This window comes from Pongo abelii, chromosome 16, assembly GCF_028885655.2.
Source record: "Pongo abelii isolate AG06213 chromosome 16, NHGRI_mPonAbe1-v2.0_pri, whole genome shotgun sequence".
NCBI lineage: Eukaryota > Metazoa > Chordata > Mammalia > Primates > Hominidae > Pongo > Pongo abelii.
Genome location: NC_072001.2, coordinates 20,071,194 through 20,090,066, shown reverse-complemented (window position 1 = coordinate 20,090,066; position 18,873 = coordinate 20,071,194). Strand labels below are relative to the sequence as shown.

General features: G+C 47.3%; 1 protein-coding gene across 1 annotated transcript; it reads left to right on the top strand.

The window, feature by feature from the left end:
* Positions 1 to 315: 315 nt before the first annotated feature.
* Positions 316 to 18,498, top strand: LOC129050334 (putative golgin subfamily A member 8D). Its single transcript, XM_054532336.2, has 18 exons — positions 316 to 364; positions 1,221 to 1,252; positions 1,519 to 1,566; positions 1,655 to 1,739; positions 1,835 to 1,944; positions 2,980 to 3,066; positions 3,476 to 3,563; positions 3,952 to 4,208; positions 4,476 to 4,580; positions 4,718 to 4,828; positions 5,883 to 5,958; positions 6,380 to 6,471; positions 7,041 to 7,138; positions 7,221 to 7,321; positions 7,411 to 7,566; positions 15,070 to 15,151; positions 17,093 to 17,214; positions 18,162 to 18,498. The coding sequence occupies exons 4-18, from the start codon at positions 1,697 to 1,699 to the stop codon at positions 18,317 to 18,319; spliced, it is 1,686 nt and encodes a 561-aa protein (XP_054388311.1). The 5' UTR covers positions 316 to 364; positions 1,221 to 1,252; positions 1,519 to 1,566; positions 1,655 to 1,696; the 3' UTR covers positions 18,320 to 18,498.
* The last annotated feature ends 375 nt before the right edge of the window (positions 18,499 to 18,873 follow it).

Sequence of the window (18,873 nt, the reverse complement as noted above, 5' to 3'; positions counted from 1 at the left end):
ACAGAACATCTCCATGTGCACTCTTATCTCTTGTAGTCAGCAACAGATATCCACAGGGAGGGCCCTACATCATCTGCTACCCTGAAGGATCTGGAGGTAAGAGGTTCTGGGCAGAGGTGCAGTGACCCTGCAGGCCAGCCCTCCAACCTCTGCCCACAGCAGGGCTGGGTGCCCCTCTGCCAGCTGAGACAGCCCACACACCACACACCCCAGCTCTAATGATTGTTCTCTGTACCTCTCCACCCACTCCTCCTCCACCTCCTCCTCTCTGCATGTGCCTCAGAGCCCGTGCCAAGAACTAGCAGTAGTCCTGGACTCAAGGTCTGTAAAAATCAGTCAACTGAAGAACACCATCAAAGCTTTGGTAAGAGTCCAGTGGGGTCCCCTGATTCCACGCTGCCAATCCTGGGCTCCAGTTTCCCCTTGGGGCCCTGAAGAAAGGGGATGGGGGCCCCTGGTGCCAAGAGCAAATAGGGAGCTGGGGTGCCCAGGCCTCACCTGGAGGGACCACAGAGCATGCAGCATGGTTCTTTTTTGCTGCCCTCTTTGCCAACTCTTTCCTCTCCAGACACCCCTGTTCGAGTCCTTGCTACACATGCCCTGGGCTTGTTGCCTCTCGGGGAAGTGCTAGCCTGACTGGTTGTCAGGGGCCCTGTATTTCTGCCCATGACTCAGTCCCTAATTTGCTCTTTGATTCTTGACAAGCCACCTCTCCTTTTTGGGCTCTTGTTTCCAGAGGAGGTAGTGAGTAGCAAAGATCTCTGTTAGCTCTGAGTGTCCGACATTTAAAGGCCTCGTAGAATGGAAACCTCAGGGCCAAGGGCTCCTGTCTGTCCTTTTCCACCCTAAATCTGCTGTGAAGAACCGTACCTGGCCCGTACGTGCTCAGTAAATGTTTATTGAATGAACGCACTTTTCTAAATCACAAGTTGGCAGAAGGGGGGGGCCTTTCTCAAACTCCATCTCTAGAGGTTTATGTTACTGTCCTCTCAAGAGATTCCAGATTCAGACCTTGAATTCTGTGGCTGTGGACAAAAGCCAACAAAGACCCAAATCCTCTGTCCTTGGGAGCTTGAGGAGAGTTTACCAGTTCGAGTTCCCACTGGGTCTGAGAACTTTGCCTTTAAAATCCATTCCTGGCCCCTGCCTACCGCTTCCTGGTCTGGGGAATAGAGTTGAGGGGGCCACCCTCCATCACCTTAATGTGACTCTCCCCACAGAAACAACAGAAGAAACAAGTGGAACATCAGCTGTAAGAAGTAACATGATTTCTTTGTTTGTTCACGACATGACTGCTGGGGAACACTCAGATGTAGAGGCCCCGAATCTCGTCTCACTCACTCCCAGCCTGGGGAAGAAGGCTCACCCCCAGATTCCACCCCACCCCCACAGGATCCCTGATAACCTGGTCTCATGGGTGGGCCTGTCCTGGGGCAGTGGTGGCATTCTGGGGACATGTCTCTTGCTGTGCCATCTCTGCTTCTGCCTGGTAAGAGCGCTGTCTTCCTCTTCCTACAGGAAAAGAAAGCAAACAATGAGAAACAGAAAGCTGAAAGGGAGCTAGAGGTGAGTGGAGGGTGTGAAGTTTCCTCCTGTCCTCTGGAGAATGTTTCTTTCCCTCTCTTTCAGCACTTGCTTGGCTTTTCTCCCAAAGTTTCAAATCCAGAGATTGGACATACAGAAAGGGAAACTAAATATGGACCTGTACCACATGAAACGTTCTCTGAGATACTTTGAAGGTGGGAATCTGGGCACCCTGTCATCCTTCAACCTGGGACTTTGACAGGTCTTCAGGGGGAGTCCTTTGGGCCCCATCTCAACTCTCTTATTACAGAAGAGTCCAAGGATCTGGCCGTCCACCTGCAACATTCATTGCAGTGTAAAGGAGAGTTAGAGCGGGCTCTCTCTGCTGTCACCGCCACACAGAAGAAGAAGGTGGACAGGGTGAGTCCAACCACCTGCCCCGTCCCCTGGGAGCCTGGCTTCACAGATGGAGGAGTGAGCCTAAAGGTCCCTGCTGCAGGATGGAGTGTCCTGCCCAGAAGGCAGCATGGCCATTTCTCGCTGCTTTTTTGTATGGTTGTTAGCGACAGCCTGGGGCTGAGTCATCTGCTGTGGGTGAGCTGGGGGGCACTCTGGGGAGTGAGCACTGGACACAGATCTTGGAGGCCAAGTGCCTGCCCTGCCCTTACCTGGCTGTGGTCTTGGCCAAGTCCTAGGTGGGGTATTGGGTACTTGTACTGTGAAGGCACAGAAGAGCACATTTAGTATGTTACCATTTCTGTAGAGAGAGGAAACGTGTGTGTGTGTATGTGTGTGTACATATTATGATAATATACATAAAACATGTTTGCAAGGGTTCATAAAAACTTAGGAGAGAGCAACAGGGTGGCTAGGAGATACTGCCCTTCTGTACCTTCTGAGTTTTGGATTATGTGAATGTATCATCCTTTCAAAAAGTGAACAAAAGATTAATTTTCCCCTTCCTATCTGTGCCCCCACCCCCAGCAAGAAAAATGGGCTTAGAGAATTGGATAGAACTGAGTGTTTAAATCCCGGCTCTGCCTAAGTGATCTTAGGCAGGAACTTAACCTCAAATACTCCATGTTTTTTCATCTACACAATAGAGGTAATCATAGTAACTGTCTCCTATGGTGGTTGCCAGGATTGAATGGGATTGCTAGCATGGTACGTGGTGAAGCACTCCATAAAGTTTCAAACAGTGGTAATAATAACAGTAATAACAATAGCAATATTATCTGATGTCTCTGGGCCTCTGTTAGCCAGCTATAAATTCCATCTCTTTCCCTGTCCCTTCCAACTTTACTGAGCTCTTCAAAAACCAAACCACGGGCTTGGAAATGCCTTGATCTTTACTGACTGAGTTGTATATTGGGCCTAGCCCTGGCCCTTTTCAGGGGCACAGTGTGGAATGGCCTGGGCTCCCCAGATTGAAACTTCTCACTCTTCACCATCCAGTTCTCCAGCCGCAGTAAAGCACATATGGAGTGGAAGTTAGAGCAGTCCATCCGGGAGCAGGCACCGCTGAAAGTGCAGCTGACACAGGTGAGGTTTTCAGAGGGAGGGATGTAGAAGGAAGATGACCCCAGGTGGCCAGGAGCAGGTGAGGACCAGTGACAGCCCTTCCTAACTTCTGTGCCCATTCTTGCAGTTGAAGGAGTCGCTTAAACAAGTCCAGCTAGAAAGGGATGAATATGCTCAACATATAAAAGGAGAGAGGGCCCGGTGGCAGCAGAGGATGAGAAAAATGTCACAGGAGATGAGATCTGACCCTTCAGCACCCCCACCTTAGATAGGTCACTGGATCTTTCTGGGAATCTGTAAAATGGGAATAGTACAGCCAGAGGTGGTCCTGGGTCTGGGCTTTGTGGAGGTGGAGGCAGAGAGGCAGATGGTAGCCTGTCCAGCCTCCAGCCCCTCTCTCTAGGGCCCTTTCCCCCTGTGTTTTGGGCAGGTTTGCACATTGAAGAAGGAGAAGAAGCATGATAAGCATCGGGTAGAGAAGCTGGAGAGGAGCTTGTCCAAACTCAAAAACCATATGGGTACGATGGGGCTGGCATGACCTGGGAGAAGGACTGGCATCAGAGGGCTGTGAGGGTGGCTTCGAATGCCCCAGGGAGGTGGGTGGATGGAAGGGCTTTGAGGCAGAGGGAAAGAGGTCTGTGCCAGGAGACGGCAAGCCTTGTCATCTCAATGAGCCTCAGTGTCCCCATCAGCAAAGAGGGCCCATTGCCAGCCACCCACAGTGCTCTCCATCTGAAAGTGGTTTGGAAAATTGGCTACCATCAGGGTGCGAGGAATCATTAGCAGCGAGGCCAAGTTTGGGGAGCCTGAGAGGATCTGTGGACCAAGAGGAGGGTTTTTCCTTTATTTATTTATTTATTTATTTTTGAGAATCCAGAGGCCCTTATTGTCTGCTTCCTTTCTCAGCTGAACCCCTGCCCCCAGAGCCCCCAGCAGTGCCCTCTGAGGTGGAGCTGCAGCACCTGAGGAAGGAACTAGAGAGAGTGGCAGGAGAACTCCAGGCCCAGGTGGAGAACAATCAGTGCATAAGTCTCCTGAATGAGGGGCAAAAGGAGAGGTTTCGGGATCAGGAGGAGAAGCTTCAGGAGCAGGAGGAGAAGCTTCGGGAGCAGGAGGAGAGGCTTCAGCAGCTGGCTGAGCCACAGAGCAGCTTCAAGGAGCTGGTGCATTGCCCCAGCTGGGGAGCCTGTCTTCCTCCCTAGCCCTCCAGGCATTTGTTTCCCCACCTGTAAAATGGGGCAGTGTAGCCCTCACATGAAATGTTAATTCTAAAGGCACCTGTGAGCAAGAGCCCTGCTCTGGTGGCTGTGGGAGAGAGGGGATGATTTTTCTAACCTGCCTCCACCCTTCCCGGTGCCATGGGAGGCAGACACCAAGTTCTGGGGTCTCCAGCTGCAGTGGGTGGCTGCTGATTGCTTCTCTCTATCCAGAACAAGGAGAAAAAGAGTGTACTACAGTTGGAGCAGCAAGTAAAGGAGCTGCAGGAGAAGCTAGGCAAGGTGAAGGAGACGGTAACCTCCACCTCATCCAAGAAGGTCTGGGAGGCAGGCAGCAGCCTCTGGGGAGGGGAGGTGCCAGGCCAGAGGCAGCTCCAGCCTGGGGGCAGGTGACCCCAGCACCCTCCAGGGCAGTCCTGTGTCTGTTTCTTGCTTCCTGCCCTCTGATTTTACAGGTGGGTAGCCCTGGGCTCCTCCCAGGTCTGGACATCATCATCCCAGCTAGAGGCATGGAGCCCCCCAATCACAGGGGAAGACAGAGTGGTATAACAGGCTCCTTATGCCAGGTGCGGTGGCTCATGCCTATAGTGCCAGCACTTTGGGAGGCTGAGGCAGAGGAATCACTTGAGGTTGGGGGTTTGACATCAGCCTGGCCAACATGGTAAAACCTCATCTCTACTAAAATTACAAAAAAAAAAAAAAAAGAAAAATTAGTGGGGCATGGTGGTGCATGCCTGTAATCCCACCTACTCAGGAGGCTGAGGCATGAGAATTGCTTGAGCCCAGGAGGCGGAGGTTGCAGTGAGCTGAGATTGCACCACTGTACTCCAGCCTGGGCCACAGAGTGACACTCTGTCTCAAAACAAAACAAAAAGTCTCCTTAGATTAAAACTGGATTCCAGCCTCAGTTCCACTGGTCACCATTCAAATACTTCACATCTCTAAGTCTCTGTTTCTTTAACTTCAAAAGGAAGTTAGCATTTTCCTTACAGAGGTGCTGAGGATTAAATGAGATAATACATGGAAAGCATTAGGCCTGTAGCACACTTAGCAGATGGTGGTTGGCTCCCACTACTTTTCTACCAGTCTGTGGTCTACAGTTGAAATGGTGAGAAGAGGGTATGAGATTTGAGGCTGGGGAAGGAGGCATGGGGTTCTAGGAAAGCAAGGCAGTCACTTAGGCCTGAAGTAAGGGGCCAGGGGCCTGGGCAGGTGACAGAGCCCCACAGTCCCCTCGCTACCCTATTAATGGGCCCAGAATCTAGAAGCCAGCCACCACGTGCCCTCATGCCCAGGGTCTTCCTGGGAGCTAAAGAGCCAAGAGGCTCAGAGTCTGCAGTGGCAGCCAGACCATTACCTGGGTCACCTGCAGCAGTACATGGCCGCCTATCAGCAGCAGGTGGCCGTCTATCAGCAGCTGACCTCTGAGAAGGAGGCGCTGCACAGACAGTGACTGCGGCAGACCCAGCTAATCAACCAGCTGCAGCGGCAGGAATCTTGGGGCACAGTGGTGGCCAAGATGACCCGCCAAAAGTTGCAGGAGGGAGCTGCGGAGGACAGGGCCTTGAGGGGGACGACCTGGCAAACTCCGTCCCCTCTCACTCTTTCCTGGCCCCTTAGGAGCGTCTGGAAGCTGCCAGCCAGCAGAACCAGAAGCTAACAACCCAGCTGAGCCTCATGGCTCTCCCTGGGGAAGGTACGGGAGACTGCTCAGAGGAAGAGGAGAGAGCCCTAGGAGGAAGGGCAGCATAGGATTGAGGAGTTGGAAGAGACCTTTAGAACAGCTGCTCATTATACCGACCGGGTGCCTGCACTAAGTTCAGCATCAATATGGTGACCTCCTGGGAGCGGGGGGGCCACCAAGTCACCTAAGGATGGCTGAACTGGCTGAGGTCAGAAAGGGAGCAGGTCAGAACTCCCGCACAGACCAGTAGTGGGAATGTGCCTGGGCAGTATAGCAAGATCTTTGTTCTTAAAAGTAAAAATAAAGAACAGCAGCTCATTCCTCCCTGGGGAGGGCCTGGCTCAGGGTTACACAGTGAGGGTGGAGGCAGAGGTGGGCCCACCATACCTCCCTTGTTGGGTTTTCTGAGGACCACTCTGGCCAACTCCCTCAGGAGATGGAGGAGGACATCTGGACAGTGAGGAGGAAGAGGCACCTCAGCCCATTCCGAGCATCCCACAGGACCTGGAGAGCAGGGAGGCCATGGTGAGCCTGACTCCACCTGAACCCATTTTGCCACCTTCCTCTGCGGTCCCTCCAAGACCCCTTTATGCTCTTAGTTTCCCTGCCTTCTGATTTCTCTGGACCCTCACCCCTTCCGGGAGCCAGTGGTCAGACACCATTTCACCTGTGACCAACACGTTCACTCTCTGAGGCCCCAAGGGAAGGGGCTGTGCTCCACCTGCCTGTCCCATTTGTTCTGTGTATGCCCCTGCAAGAATGCTCACATCTTACCCTCAGGTGGCATTTTTCAAGTCTGCTGGAGCCAGTGCCCAGGAGAGGCAGGCATGGCTATGAGAGCAGGTGAAAGAACAGAGGGTGTGCTGCCAGAGCCTGGCTCACCAAGTGGCCTCGGCCCAGAAGGAGCCAGAGGCAGTGGTCCCAGCCCCCACAGACTGGGGGCGAGTCTGTGAGTGGGGAGACCCAGTAGGCCCTGCAGGAAGTCATGCAGAAGCTGGCCCATGCCAGGACTCACCTCCAGCTTCTCCATGATTTGAAAATGCCACCTGAGGGCAGGTCGCTGCCGAGATGTGACCCCATTATTTTGGCTCCAGAGCGGCTTTATGGACCACCTGGAGGAGAAGGCAGACCTGAGTGAGCTGGTGGAGGAAGAACGTGGATTCATCCAGTACTGCAGAGACAGATGTCATCCGTGAGTGGGAGGCCACGGCATGGCACGGGGAGCTGCAGGGCTGTGGGAGGGGCCCCAGCATCTGAGCCCTATCCCCCGGCAGGAAAGTTCATCACCTTATCACAGAGCCAGGGGGCAGTGCCAAAGATGCGGCACCTGGAGGAGGACATCATCAGGCTGGCCCTGGACAGGGAGGAGATGAAGGTAGAGTGTGCAACATCTCTGTGGGAGTGGGGGTGGGGGTGAGGGTGGGTGCAGGCATCGGCATGACAGCTGAGCACCCCTCCCTCTAGGTGAAGCTCCTGGAGCTGCAGGAGATGGTGTTGCGGCTGGTGGAGACTACAAAAAGGGGTACAGCAAATTCCTGGCCGCTGCCCAGAACCCTGCTCATGAGCCCGGTCCAGGAACCCAAGCCCCCCAGGAGCTTGGAGCTGCCCACAAGCATGGTGGTGAGTAGAGCCCTCAGGCGAGGTGGGCAGGCAGGAGCAGGGGGTCTCGCACTGTGCTCAGATCCCCGCCTCCCTCTCTCCAAAGATCTTTGTGAGGTGAGCTTCACTGACAGTGTGGAGTCTGCGCAAGGAGAGGCCAGGGTGGGTTCTCCCCATGACAACCCTACTGCACAGCCAATCATGCAGGACCACCAGGAACACCCAGGCTTGGGCAGCAATGGCTGTGTGCCATTCTTTTGCTGGGCTTGGCTGCCAAGAAGAAGGAGATAAATATCACTGTCATCCAAGAGCTGCTCAAGAAATTTTTAAAAAAGAAACAAAGTTATTGGTTAATCTCCTACACAATTCATTTACTTCATTTGAATGTTACAGCCACTCATGATTATTTGTGTTTCTAATTTATAGTTTAAGTTTCTTTGTAAATAGTTAAAAGAGAGTTGGACTCTGTGGCTTTCACTGATGTTCACTCTGGTATCCTTTAGCAATTTTCTTTTTCAATTTCATAATTGTAGGTCATTAGCATGCATATTGAGTTTGCCCTTATGTGGTGGGAGTTCAAACACACAAAGACCCAGTATTTGCATGAAACTATTCTCGCTGGTTTGGAATAGGCTGCCATGTGTTTTTAATGTTATTGCCACATGTATATTCATTACAGAATTCAGATAAAATTTGCTTACGTTCTGCTATTGTTTGATCTAATCTTAATCACAGTGAGCTCTTCATTAGCTCAATATGTGGTTTGCCCCCAAGTGTGCACTGTTTAATACTTTGTAATATGCCACCATGAGTACAGACATTTAGAGTTGTTTAAAGGCCGAGAACTGGAAACAGCCTTTCCCCCATTTTCTGTGTATTGGTGATGGGAGTAATAACATTTTGGGGGAGCTTTTTAAATCTCACAGAAGATGAAAGTGGCCTGCTCTGGCAGGTATGTGCAGGATAGAGTGTGTTTCATTTGTTCTGGTGCCAGGAATTAGTGCTGTACTATGGTAGTTTCCTTAGAATTTGTATGTGTTCTGGGCTCATGAAGATATTGCATCATGAGCTGCAGCAGTTGTACTCTTTTTTGATGACCTAAAAAGGGATTATTTCTGAGGAATGAAAGGTTCCCATCATTGACTGTGGATATGGAAAACCTTTCCTAGCTTAGAGCATTTGTATCTACAATACATTTTGAAGTCAGAGTTCATGTTCCCTGTTTTAATCACATGAATACATGTCCCAGCACACAAAAGGGCACTGGTTGGCATTCTTCTTAATGTATTTAGTAAAGATCATAAGAAATCCTTTAAGAGTTCAACTGTCCCTGGAACAGGCATACAGGCTCTAGTCAAGAATGAATTAGAGTGAAGGAAAGCTGTGTGACACCTGGCATTCCCCTGTTCATGGAGCTTCTCTGAGGCTTGAAGACTGATTTTACCATCTAGACATCTCTGGCTAATACCTATTCTTCAACCACCTTTGTTACTCTGACATAGGAATTTACTTCTTTTCCTTGAGTGGAAAACACTTTAAAAATTAATAATGAACATTATTATAAACTAATATAAGTGAGAGTACTTAGTTGAAACAAAAAACAGTTGTAGTAAACAGTATTATACTATCTTTGAAAATCAAAGAGAAGTTTATGCAACTTAAAATGTTTACAAACTGCAGTGCAATCTACTGTTTGTGAATCTCAGTGTATTAGGAAATGTGTCTACACAATCACAGAGTTATATTTCCTCACAAACTACGAAGAGCGAAATATGTTTTTGTACCTCTCAGTTTCAGTTAGGGACATATTTTGTGCAGTATTTATGTGATTGTGCCTATGCGTGATGAATGAATGAAGTTCAGTCATACATTGCCTAAATCATAACTTGATGATGCTTGGGAAAGACTCAACAGTTCAAACTTCATGAAGTTCTAATGTCTGTGTTCCAAAACACATGACATTATTAGGATGTAGGGAGATATGTATGTGTGCTCCCTGGGGTGGGGATTTCTAGTTACTAGACCATCTCCATTTTTAGCATTTGGCATCTTCATGACAGGACTTAAAGTCCTGTTCTTGCCTTTTATTTTCTGAACTTGCCGCTTTTGCATTCTTTGAGTTCAGTTTAAAGACAAGTCCATTTTAAACCCTTGGGCTAGAAATCGGACCACTGTTAATTAGCCACATTATTTGGTCTAATTTTTTTTCTTTATCATTCTGAAACTGGGTTTATCTAATACATTGATAAATTATTTCAAAGGTAATTTTATCATTGAAATCACTTCACTTTTACCCTGACAAATATCAATGACTAAGAATGACCTTCGGATAGGGTTTAGCATCTGTAACCAATCTGACAATAACGTGTTCATCAGGTGCCTATGGATTAAATCACACATTGGCACATTTAAGCTAAATGCCAGTCTGGAAAATAAATTTACTATATTAACTGAAATAGCACTCTTTGTGTAGGTATTTGTCATACGTTTAAGAAACAGCTGAAAAGAATGGAAATCGTAGGCCAATAACTTAAATCTTTCTTCAAAGTGTATGCAGTCTTTTGTGACACCTGATTCAGCCGAGAATTTCTGCTCTTCCTCATTCAGTATAAGGCAGCTTTCAATTTGCTTTGAAGGCAACATTGGAAGGTTAGAGTTCATCAGAAACATAGAATTTTAAAATGTGAGTTCAACTGAATAAATTTGAATTTCTGTAGGAAGAATCAAAACACCTATTTAAAGATTGCAAATATAATAATCATTTTTAAAGTATTGGATTAAATCTGATAGGTTTTCCAGAAATGAACAAACATCAGCTCTAAACAAAAGCTGATTTTTAGAAAATTTGAAAATGTAAATCAACCCTATCCATAATATAGTTTCTCTAAATCTTTATCTTAAAGAGTCATTTTAAAATAGTACAACTATTAAAAAATGTAACTGCTCTCTTAATGTTCTGAAATAAAACATTTAAAATATGAATACTGTAGTTTAAAAGAAAGAAATGGTGGGAAGGAAAAGTAGAGAAAGAAATGCCAGTTCCAGTCCAAAGCTTTATTTGCCAAGTTTTCTTGGAATGAATTTTTCCAATTTACAAATTCTTGTAAACAGAATGTATAATGGAAATACTGAAAGACTTTTGCCTAACATGGCATTATTTACTGCTGGTGTGATGCTACTGTAATGTAATAAATTATTAAGTTGTTGCAAAGTGCTGTTTTTGCCTTAAAATTTTATTTTGCATGTCTTGAAAACTATAGTATTAATGGTATTGATACTGCGCAAATGCTGGGCATGCTTGGCATGAGATAATCTGTTTCATTTTTACAAAATTGTAATATATGCAAGGGTTTATTAAAAGAACACAAAATAAAAAAGTTATGGGATAAAAAAAGTTATGGGGTGAAAAAGTTACAGGATAAAAAATGTAAAAAATTGTGGCAAAAAAGTAGAAAAAAGTTTTATGAAAAGTTACCCAAAAAAGGTTATGAAAAAGAAGTTATGGGATTTAAAAAAAAGTCATGGGAGCTGGGCACGGTGGCTCATGCCTGTAATCCCAGCACTCTGGGAGGCCAAGGCGGGTGGATCACGAGGTCGGGGGATCGAGATCATCCTGGCTAACACGGTGAAACCTTGTCTCTACTAAAAATACAAAAAAAAAAAAAAAAGAGCCAGGCTTGGTGGCAGATACCTGTAGTTCCAGCAACATGGGAGGCTGAGGCAGGAGAATGGTGTGAACCTGGGAGGTGGAGCTTGCAGTGAGTCAAGATTGCACCACTGCACTCCAGCCTGGGCAACAGAGTGAGACTCCATCTCAAAAAAAAAAAAAAAAAGTCATGAAATAAAAATAAAAATTAAAAGCAGGCCCCTATAAGCAAAGCCTGGAGAAGTGGGGCTGGAGCCTCCACTGCCACCATGTCCCTACCACCCCTTCCCAGTCACCCCTTTACAATTAGGGTAGCAAGACAAGACGTCTGTCTAATGGGGAAAGACAAACTGACCCTTTGCCACCTTGACCAGGGCTGAGTCCTTAAATTTCTGGATGATGATGATTGTTATTTAAGAGCCAGAGGCTGGTGGAGTCGGTTAGTTTGGAGGAGGCCTCGTGGCCTCCATACTCGCAACTTTTCCCTCTGGGGGCCTCCAGTCTTCCTATTCAGAGAGGTAGCTGAGGCAGGACAGTGGGACTAACTGTGGACCAGGAGAGGGCATGGGCTGCTGGGGTGACCCCCCTTCCCCAGTGTACATACTGTGTCTGTGTAACGTTTTGTATATTCCAGAGGGTAGGGCTGCCCCTGTATCGTACCTAGCGGAGGTTGGAACTGGCACATGGGAGGAAGTTCTAATAATTATTTATGGCTGGGAAACTTATTTATTGCTAGCACTGGACATAGGAAGGAGGCAGGGATAGGGTCGTGGCTTCCCGGTGGTGTGATCACAGCTCACTGCAACCTCCAACTCCCAGGCTCAAGTGATCCTCCCACCTCAGCCTCCCAGGTAGCTGGGAGTATAAGCATGCACTACTATGCCTGGCTAATTTTTAAATTTTTTTGTAGAGAAAAGGTCTTGCTATGTTTCCCATGCTAGTCTTGAATTCCTGGCCTCAAGTGATTAACCCATCTTGGCCTCCCAAAGCACTGGGATTACAGGCATGAGACATTGCTCCTGTCCATAAGGTTTTCTCTTTATTACTGTTTTGTTGTTGTTTCATTTTGTTTTGTTTTGTTTTTTGACAGAGTCTCGGTCTGTTGCCCAGGCTGGAGTGCGGTGGTGTGATCTCGGCTCACTGCAACCTCCGCCTCCTGGTTCAAGCAATTCTTCTGCCTCAGCCTCCCGAGTACCTGGGGTTACAGGCACGAGCCACTGCATCTGGCTAATTTTTGTATTTTTAGTAGAGACAGAGTTTTGCCGTGTTGACCAGATTAGCCTCCAACTCCTGCCTCAAGCAATCTGCCATCCTCAGCCTCCCAAAGTGCTGGGATTACAGGGGTGAGCCACTGCTCCTGGCTAAGATCCCATCTCTATTTAAATAAGAAAAGAAAATTCAGAATATGTGGAATACAGAACACCAAAGACCAAAGTTATTTACCTCTCTGAGGTAATCTGTGTAAACAATTTGAAATATATCCTTTCAAGTTCATACTTGCTATGCATATATATACATATACACACATACGCTGACATATTCCCCCTTCCCTGCTGTCATGCTATTAGTCTCCTTTTTTTTGTAGAAATTGGACCAATTTTATGTTCTTTGCTGGCCTATATTTATACTATTCAGTGATGTGCTGCGAAGATGGGTTTAAGTCAATTTACGCAGCTCTTCAATATCATTTTAAAAGGTTACGATATATGATCATATGAAGGTATTACAATTTATTCCAACAGCCCCCTTTTGCACATTTAATAATTTCCATTGATTTGCCAGGGAGAACATTCTCATGCCGTGGCTACATCCTTTTGTACGGCCATCCTTAATTATTCCCTTAAGATAAATTTTTAAATAAAGTTGCCTTATTTCTTAAAAAGTAGTTTTTGGTAGTTTATATGTAACACTGTAGGTTTATGTGTACTTGCAAATAGCTATAGTGCCAGTAACAAAGTGATAACATTAAACTCTTTCACATATGCCAAAAATATTTTGATTTAGCATTTCATTAAGTGCATGATTATAGTCTCTATATCTTTCGATTTACGTTTCTATCTTTACAATTTTCAGCCGAGATACTTAGAGGTCATGTAGTAAATTAAGGTTTTCTTTTTAAAATAATCTCCATCTTTCTAAATTTGGTGAGTCACAGTAAGTTATTTTTGGGTTGTTGAAAGCTGTGTCTCTGTTCTAAATATGAGCCCAGAAATCATGCCACTTACACAATATGCTTTGTCTTCCAACATCAGAGTGTCTGGTAGAAGGTGACTGTTCTTGGAATTTAAAAAATCTAAACAGGACAAGACAAGAATCTGGAAACTATTTCTGTTTCTGATAATATGGCTGAGTAGGTAGACATGCTGGATAGTCCTTGCAAAGACATACTTGAACTTGCCAAAAAAAAAAAAAAATCCAGAATCTCTAAGAATGAAGATGAAGTGAAAATCAGAAGGGCTACTGCGAGAATAATGGGGAAGCAGCCCCAGTTATCAAGGGACATGTGCATGTGTTCAATAAAAAGTTTCAAACCTAAAAAAAGTTGAGAAAAATAATGTAATTGCCCTACATATACACATCATCAACAATTTTTCATTCATGGCATGGACAGTTTTTTGGTTTTTGTTTTTTTTTTAAAGGTGGGATTTTGCTGTGGTTGCCCAGGCTGGAGTGCAGTGGCATGAGCTTGGCTCACTGCAACTTCCGCCTCCCAGGTTCAAGCGATTCTCCTGCCTCAGCCTCCCAAGTAGCTAGGATTACAGGCACCTGGCACCACATCCTGCTAACTGTTGTATTTTTAGTAGAGATGGTGTTTCACCATGTTGGCCAGGCTGGTCTTGAACTCCAGACATCAGGTGAACCACCTGCCTCATTCTCCCAAAGTGCTGGGATTACAGGCGTGAGCCACCACACCTGGCCACAGCCAGTTTTGTTTCATTTATATTCCCACTTCATTTTTGTACATTCCTTCTTCCTCTGAATTATTTTGAAGTAAAACCTAAACATCTTATCATTTTTTAATTACCTTATATGTATCTGTAGAAGACAAGGAATTTTTAAAAATAAATATATTCACAATGCCATTAAATACCAAAAAATTAATATTCTGAAAATAGCCACGAATCCAGAGTTCACATTTTCTTGACTTTCTCATAGGTGATTTTTTTTCTGTTATCTATTTCAATCAGATAACTGTTTGCTCATATTTAATTCCTTACTGAGCAATGTCTAAACTTAAACTGACATAAAACCAGATGATCTGACCAAATACTTAGTGTAAGAAAAAACTTCAAACTGCAAGAGGATGCCCTCCAAATACAGAAAGGACCATTGTTTTAAGAGGTATGTTAACTAAAATGTGGCAATGTAAGGAGCAGAGCAGGAAGAACCTTTAAGTCGGAAACTTACAACAAGTCAATTTCACAGTCAGTTTCCGGGTCCTTCCACAACAACCTCTGGCATCTGTTTTCTCTACAATGGAGGTAACAATAGCAGCTATTTCAGAGCAGGAAAAGGCTTAGAGCAGTGCTACAAGAGGGTCGTGGCTATATAAAGTTTAGCTATTTGTATATTGTAACAAACCAACTTTTTTTTTGTCAATAATAGATTTCTTTTGGAAAAGTTGTGAAGCTGTTCCTGGATTTAGCAATTTTATATACTTTCTTTTTCTTTATTATTTTTTTTCCTTTCCCTTTTCCTGAGACAGAGTCCCACTCTGTTGCCCAGTCTGGACTGCAGTAGTGCCATCATACCTCACTGCCACCTCCACCCCGGCTCAAGCAATCCTCCTACATCAGCCTTCAGAGTGGCTGGGACTACCCGCGGGGCCCACCAGGCCCGGCTAATCTTTGTGGTTTTTGTTTTGTTTTTCCATTAAGGGACTGGGTTTCGGGCCAGGCGCAGTGACTCACGCCTGCAATCGCAGCACCCCAGCAGGCCGAGGCCGGCGGATCACCCGAGGTAAGGAGCTGGAGACCAGCCCGACCAACATGGAGAAACCCCATCTCAACCAAAATAAATAAATAAATAAATAAATAAATAAATAAATAAATAAAAAAGTAGCTGGGCATGATGGCTCATGCCTGCAACCCCAGCCACTCAGGAGGCTGACGCAGGAGAATCACCCAAACCGGGAGGCGGAGGCCCTGCGAGCCAAGACCGCGCCACTGCACTCCAGCCTGGGCAACAAGAGGGAAACTCCGCCTCAAAAACAAACAAACAAAAAAAAACAGGTTTCACCATGTTGCCCAGGCGGGTCTGGATCACCTAGGCTCAAGTGATTCACCGCGCTCAGCCGTCCAAAGTCCTGGGATCACAAGCATGAGCCATGAGGCCAGGCCGATCTACTCCTGTCTGATTAAAAATTGGGCCCAGCGCGGTGGTTCACGCCTGGGATCCTAGCACCCCGGGAGGCCGAGGCGGGCAGATAACCTGAGGTCAGATTGAGGCCAGCCTGACCAACATGGAGAAACCCGTCTCTACCAAAAAAAAAAAGAAATACAAAATACAAATGTAGCAGGGCATGGTGGCTCACGCCTGCAATTCCAGCCACTCGGGAGGCTGAGGCAGGAGAACCACCCAAACCCGGGAGGCTGAGGCTGCAGGGAGCTGAGACCCTGCCACTGCACTCCAGCCTGGGCAACAAGAGCGAAACTCCCTTTCAAAAAAAAAAAAAAAAAAGAGAGAGACTGGGTTTCACCATGTTGCCCGTGCCGGCCTAGAACTCCTAGGCTCAAGCGATCTGTCACGCTCCACGTTCTGAAGTCCTGGGATCACAAGGGTGAGCCGCCACACCGGGCCCATGTGTTCCTTTCTGATTAATAAATTGGGCCCGGCGCGGTGGCTCACTCCTGCAACCCCAGCACCCTGGGAGGCCGAGGCGGGCAGATCACCTGAGGTCGGGAGTTTGAGACCAGCCTGACCAACATGGAGAAAGCCGTCTCTACCAAAAAAGAAAAAAAATAAAAAGCTGGGCATGGTGGCTCATGCCTGCAATCCCAGCACCCCGGGAGGCCGAAGCAGGCGGTTAACCTGAGGTCAGGAGTTTGAGACTGCCCTGACGAAGGGAGAAACCCCGTCAGTACCAAGAAAAATAATAATAATACAAAATTATCCGGGCATGGTGGCTCATGCCTGCGATCTCAGCCACTTGGTAGGCTGAGGCAGGAGAGTCACCCAAACCCAGGAAGCGGAGGCTGTGGGGAGCTGAGACCACGCCACTGCACTCCAACCTGGCAACAAGAGCGAAACTCCGCCTCAAAAAAAAACAAAAACAAAAACAAAACAACAACAACAACAACAAAAAGCGAGACCGGGTTTCACCATGTTGCCCAGGCCTGTCTGGAACTCCTAGGCTCAAGCGATCCCCAGCGTTCCGCCATCCAAAGTCCTGGGATCACAAGCATGAGCTGCCACGCCAGGCCCATCTATTCCTTTCTGATTAATCAATTGTGCCGGGCGCGGTGGTTCATGCCTGCAATCCCAGCACCCTGGGAGGCCGAGGTGGGTGGATCACCCGAGGTTGGGAGTTTGAGACCAGCCTGACATGGAGAAACCCCATCTGTACCAAAAAATAAAAAAAATAAAAAATAAGCCATTCATGGTGGCTCACGCCTGCAATCCCAGCCACTCGGGAGGCTGAGGCAGGAGAATTGCTTGAACCCAGGAGGCAGAGGTTGCGGTGAGCCGAGATCATGCCACTGCACTCCAGCCTGGGCGACAGAGCATGACTCCGTCTCAAACAAACAAACAAAAAAAAGCAGGAGTATTTATGAAGCAGCCAGGAGCTGGATATGTGGCCAGCTTGCATCTTTGTGATAAGCATTTGATAACAATTGAGCTTAGCAATAGAGTTACGGAACTGGTACTTACATGTTTTTCTTTTTCTTTTCTTTTTTTGAGACAGTGTCCTGCTCTGTCACCCAGGATAGAGTGCCATGGCATGATCATGGCTTACTGCAGCTTCACCCTTCTGGACTCAAGCTATCCTCCTGCCTCAGCATCCCAAGTAGCTGGGACCACAGGTGCACACCATCACACCTGGCTAATTTTGAAATTTTTGTAGAGATGGGGGTCTTGCTATGTTGCCCAGGCTGGTCTCAAACTTCTGGCCTCAAGTGATTCTCCCACCTCGGCCTCCCAAAGGGTTGAGATTACAGGTGTGAGCCACCGCACCTGGCCTGTGATTGCTTTTCTTAACATGGTACTCTGCCATTATATTCTCTATTAGGAATTTGATATGCTCAGAAGATATAGTGAGTTGCCTGTTTACTAACATGAGGGTCCTTTCGGGTAGTGTCCACCACAGGAAACATTACTATTTGGGTTTTGTGACCCATGGCAAGGACCCAGCACTCACCTTTCCAGACCTCATCTGGTGGCCTTGTCATCCTGGAGCTGAAGCTGCATGCGCACAAGCAATCAGTCACAGTGTATCCATGCAGGGTCCCAACCCACTCCAGGGTTCATTTTGGGATGGCTTCCCCTCCCTCAGCCCGGTCTCCAGCCCCATTGCTCTCCAGGCATGCCCATCTCTGTCTCCACGGTGATCATGTGTTTGCAGGGAGCCATCAATATCCTCTTCTCTTACGCTTTCTGAATGGGAGAGTCAATCTCAACCAGAAGCTAGCAGGGACTTGGGTGGACAGGTGTCTCACACTGGATGGGGGAATCCAGGTGGGAGGGGAGGGTGGGCTTGCTCTCATTTGTGGGTGGGTCATGGGATTTGCTATGAAACTGGAGGGAAAATCTGGATCCCTAAAGAGGGGTCCCTTCCCTTCCTAAGGGAAGGCCTCAGCTTCGAGATGGCAGGAGGAGCTGGGTAGCCATTGGATATGGCTAAAGCACACGAATCATGACCATGGTGCACTGTTTGGACAGCAAGTCAGTGGCCCAAGGAGAGAGAGGTTAGTGATGGGAAGCATCCTGGGACTCACCAATGCATCTTTATATTTTTCTCTTTAAACATTAGGAGAAGGCTGGGTGCTGTGGCTCACACCTGTAGTGCCAGCACTTTGGAAGGCTAAGATGGGCAGACTGCTTGAACTCAGGAGTTTGAGACCAGCCTGGGCAACATGTCGAGACCTCATCTCTACAAGAAATTTTAAAATTAGCCAGGCATTGTGGTAGGTGTCTGTGGTTCCAGCTACTCAGGAGGCTGAGGCAGGAGGATTGCTTGAGCCTGAGAAGTTGAGGCTACAGGGAGCTGTGATCTTACCACTGCACTCCAGCCTGGGCAACTGAGTGAGACCCTGTCTCAATCAATCAATCAATCAATCAAGAAATATTAGGAGGAGAATGTGTTGATGTCTCTTTTCTGTCATAAGCTTGGCTCTCTAAGAGCCTTTTCTTCCCAGGAGGACAAGCTGGTGTTTTATGAATCTAGGACTTCTTGCCTGAAGCTTGTAAAGTGCTAGATGGAATGAAAACAGCTACAGTAAGAGCAGGCTCTTATGCAACCTTGTTACACACAAGGCATTGCTCTAAGTGCTTTGCAGGGGTTGAGATGCACTTGAATAGCTGAGGACAATCTAGGGGTGGGGTTTCCAGAGGCTGTTAGGGGAGCGGCCCCCAGCCTTCCTGGTGGAATCCCTGAGCATTAATCACACACATAAGTTTCACTCCACAAACTTGGGTTGTAAAAACATTACGATCTAGCCAGGCGCAGTGGCTCATGCCTATAA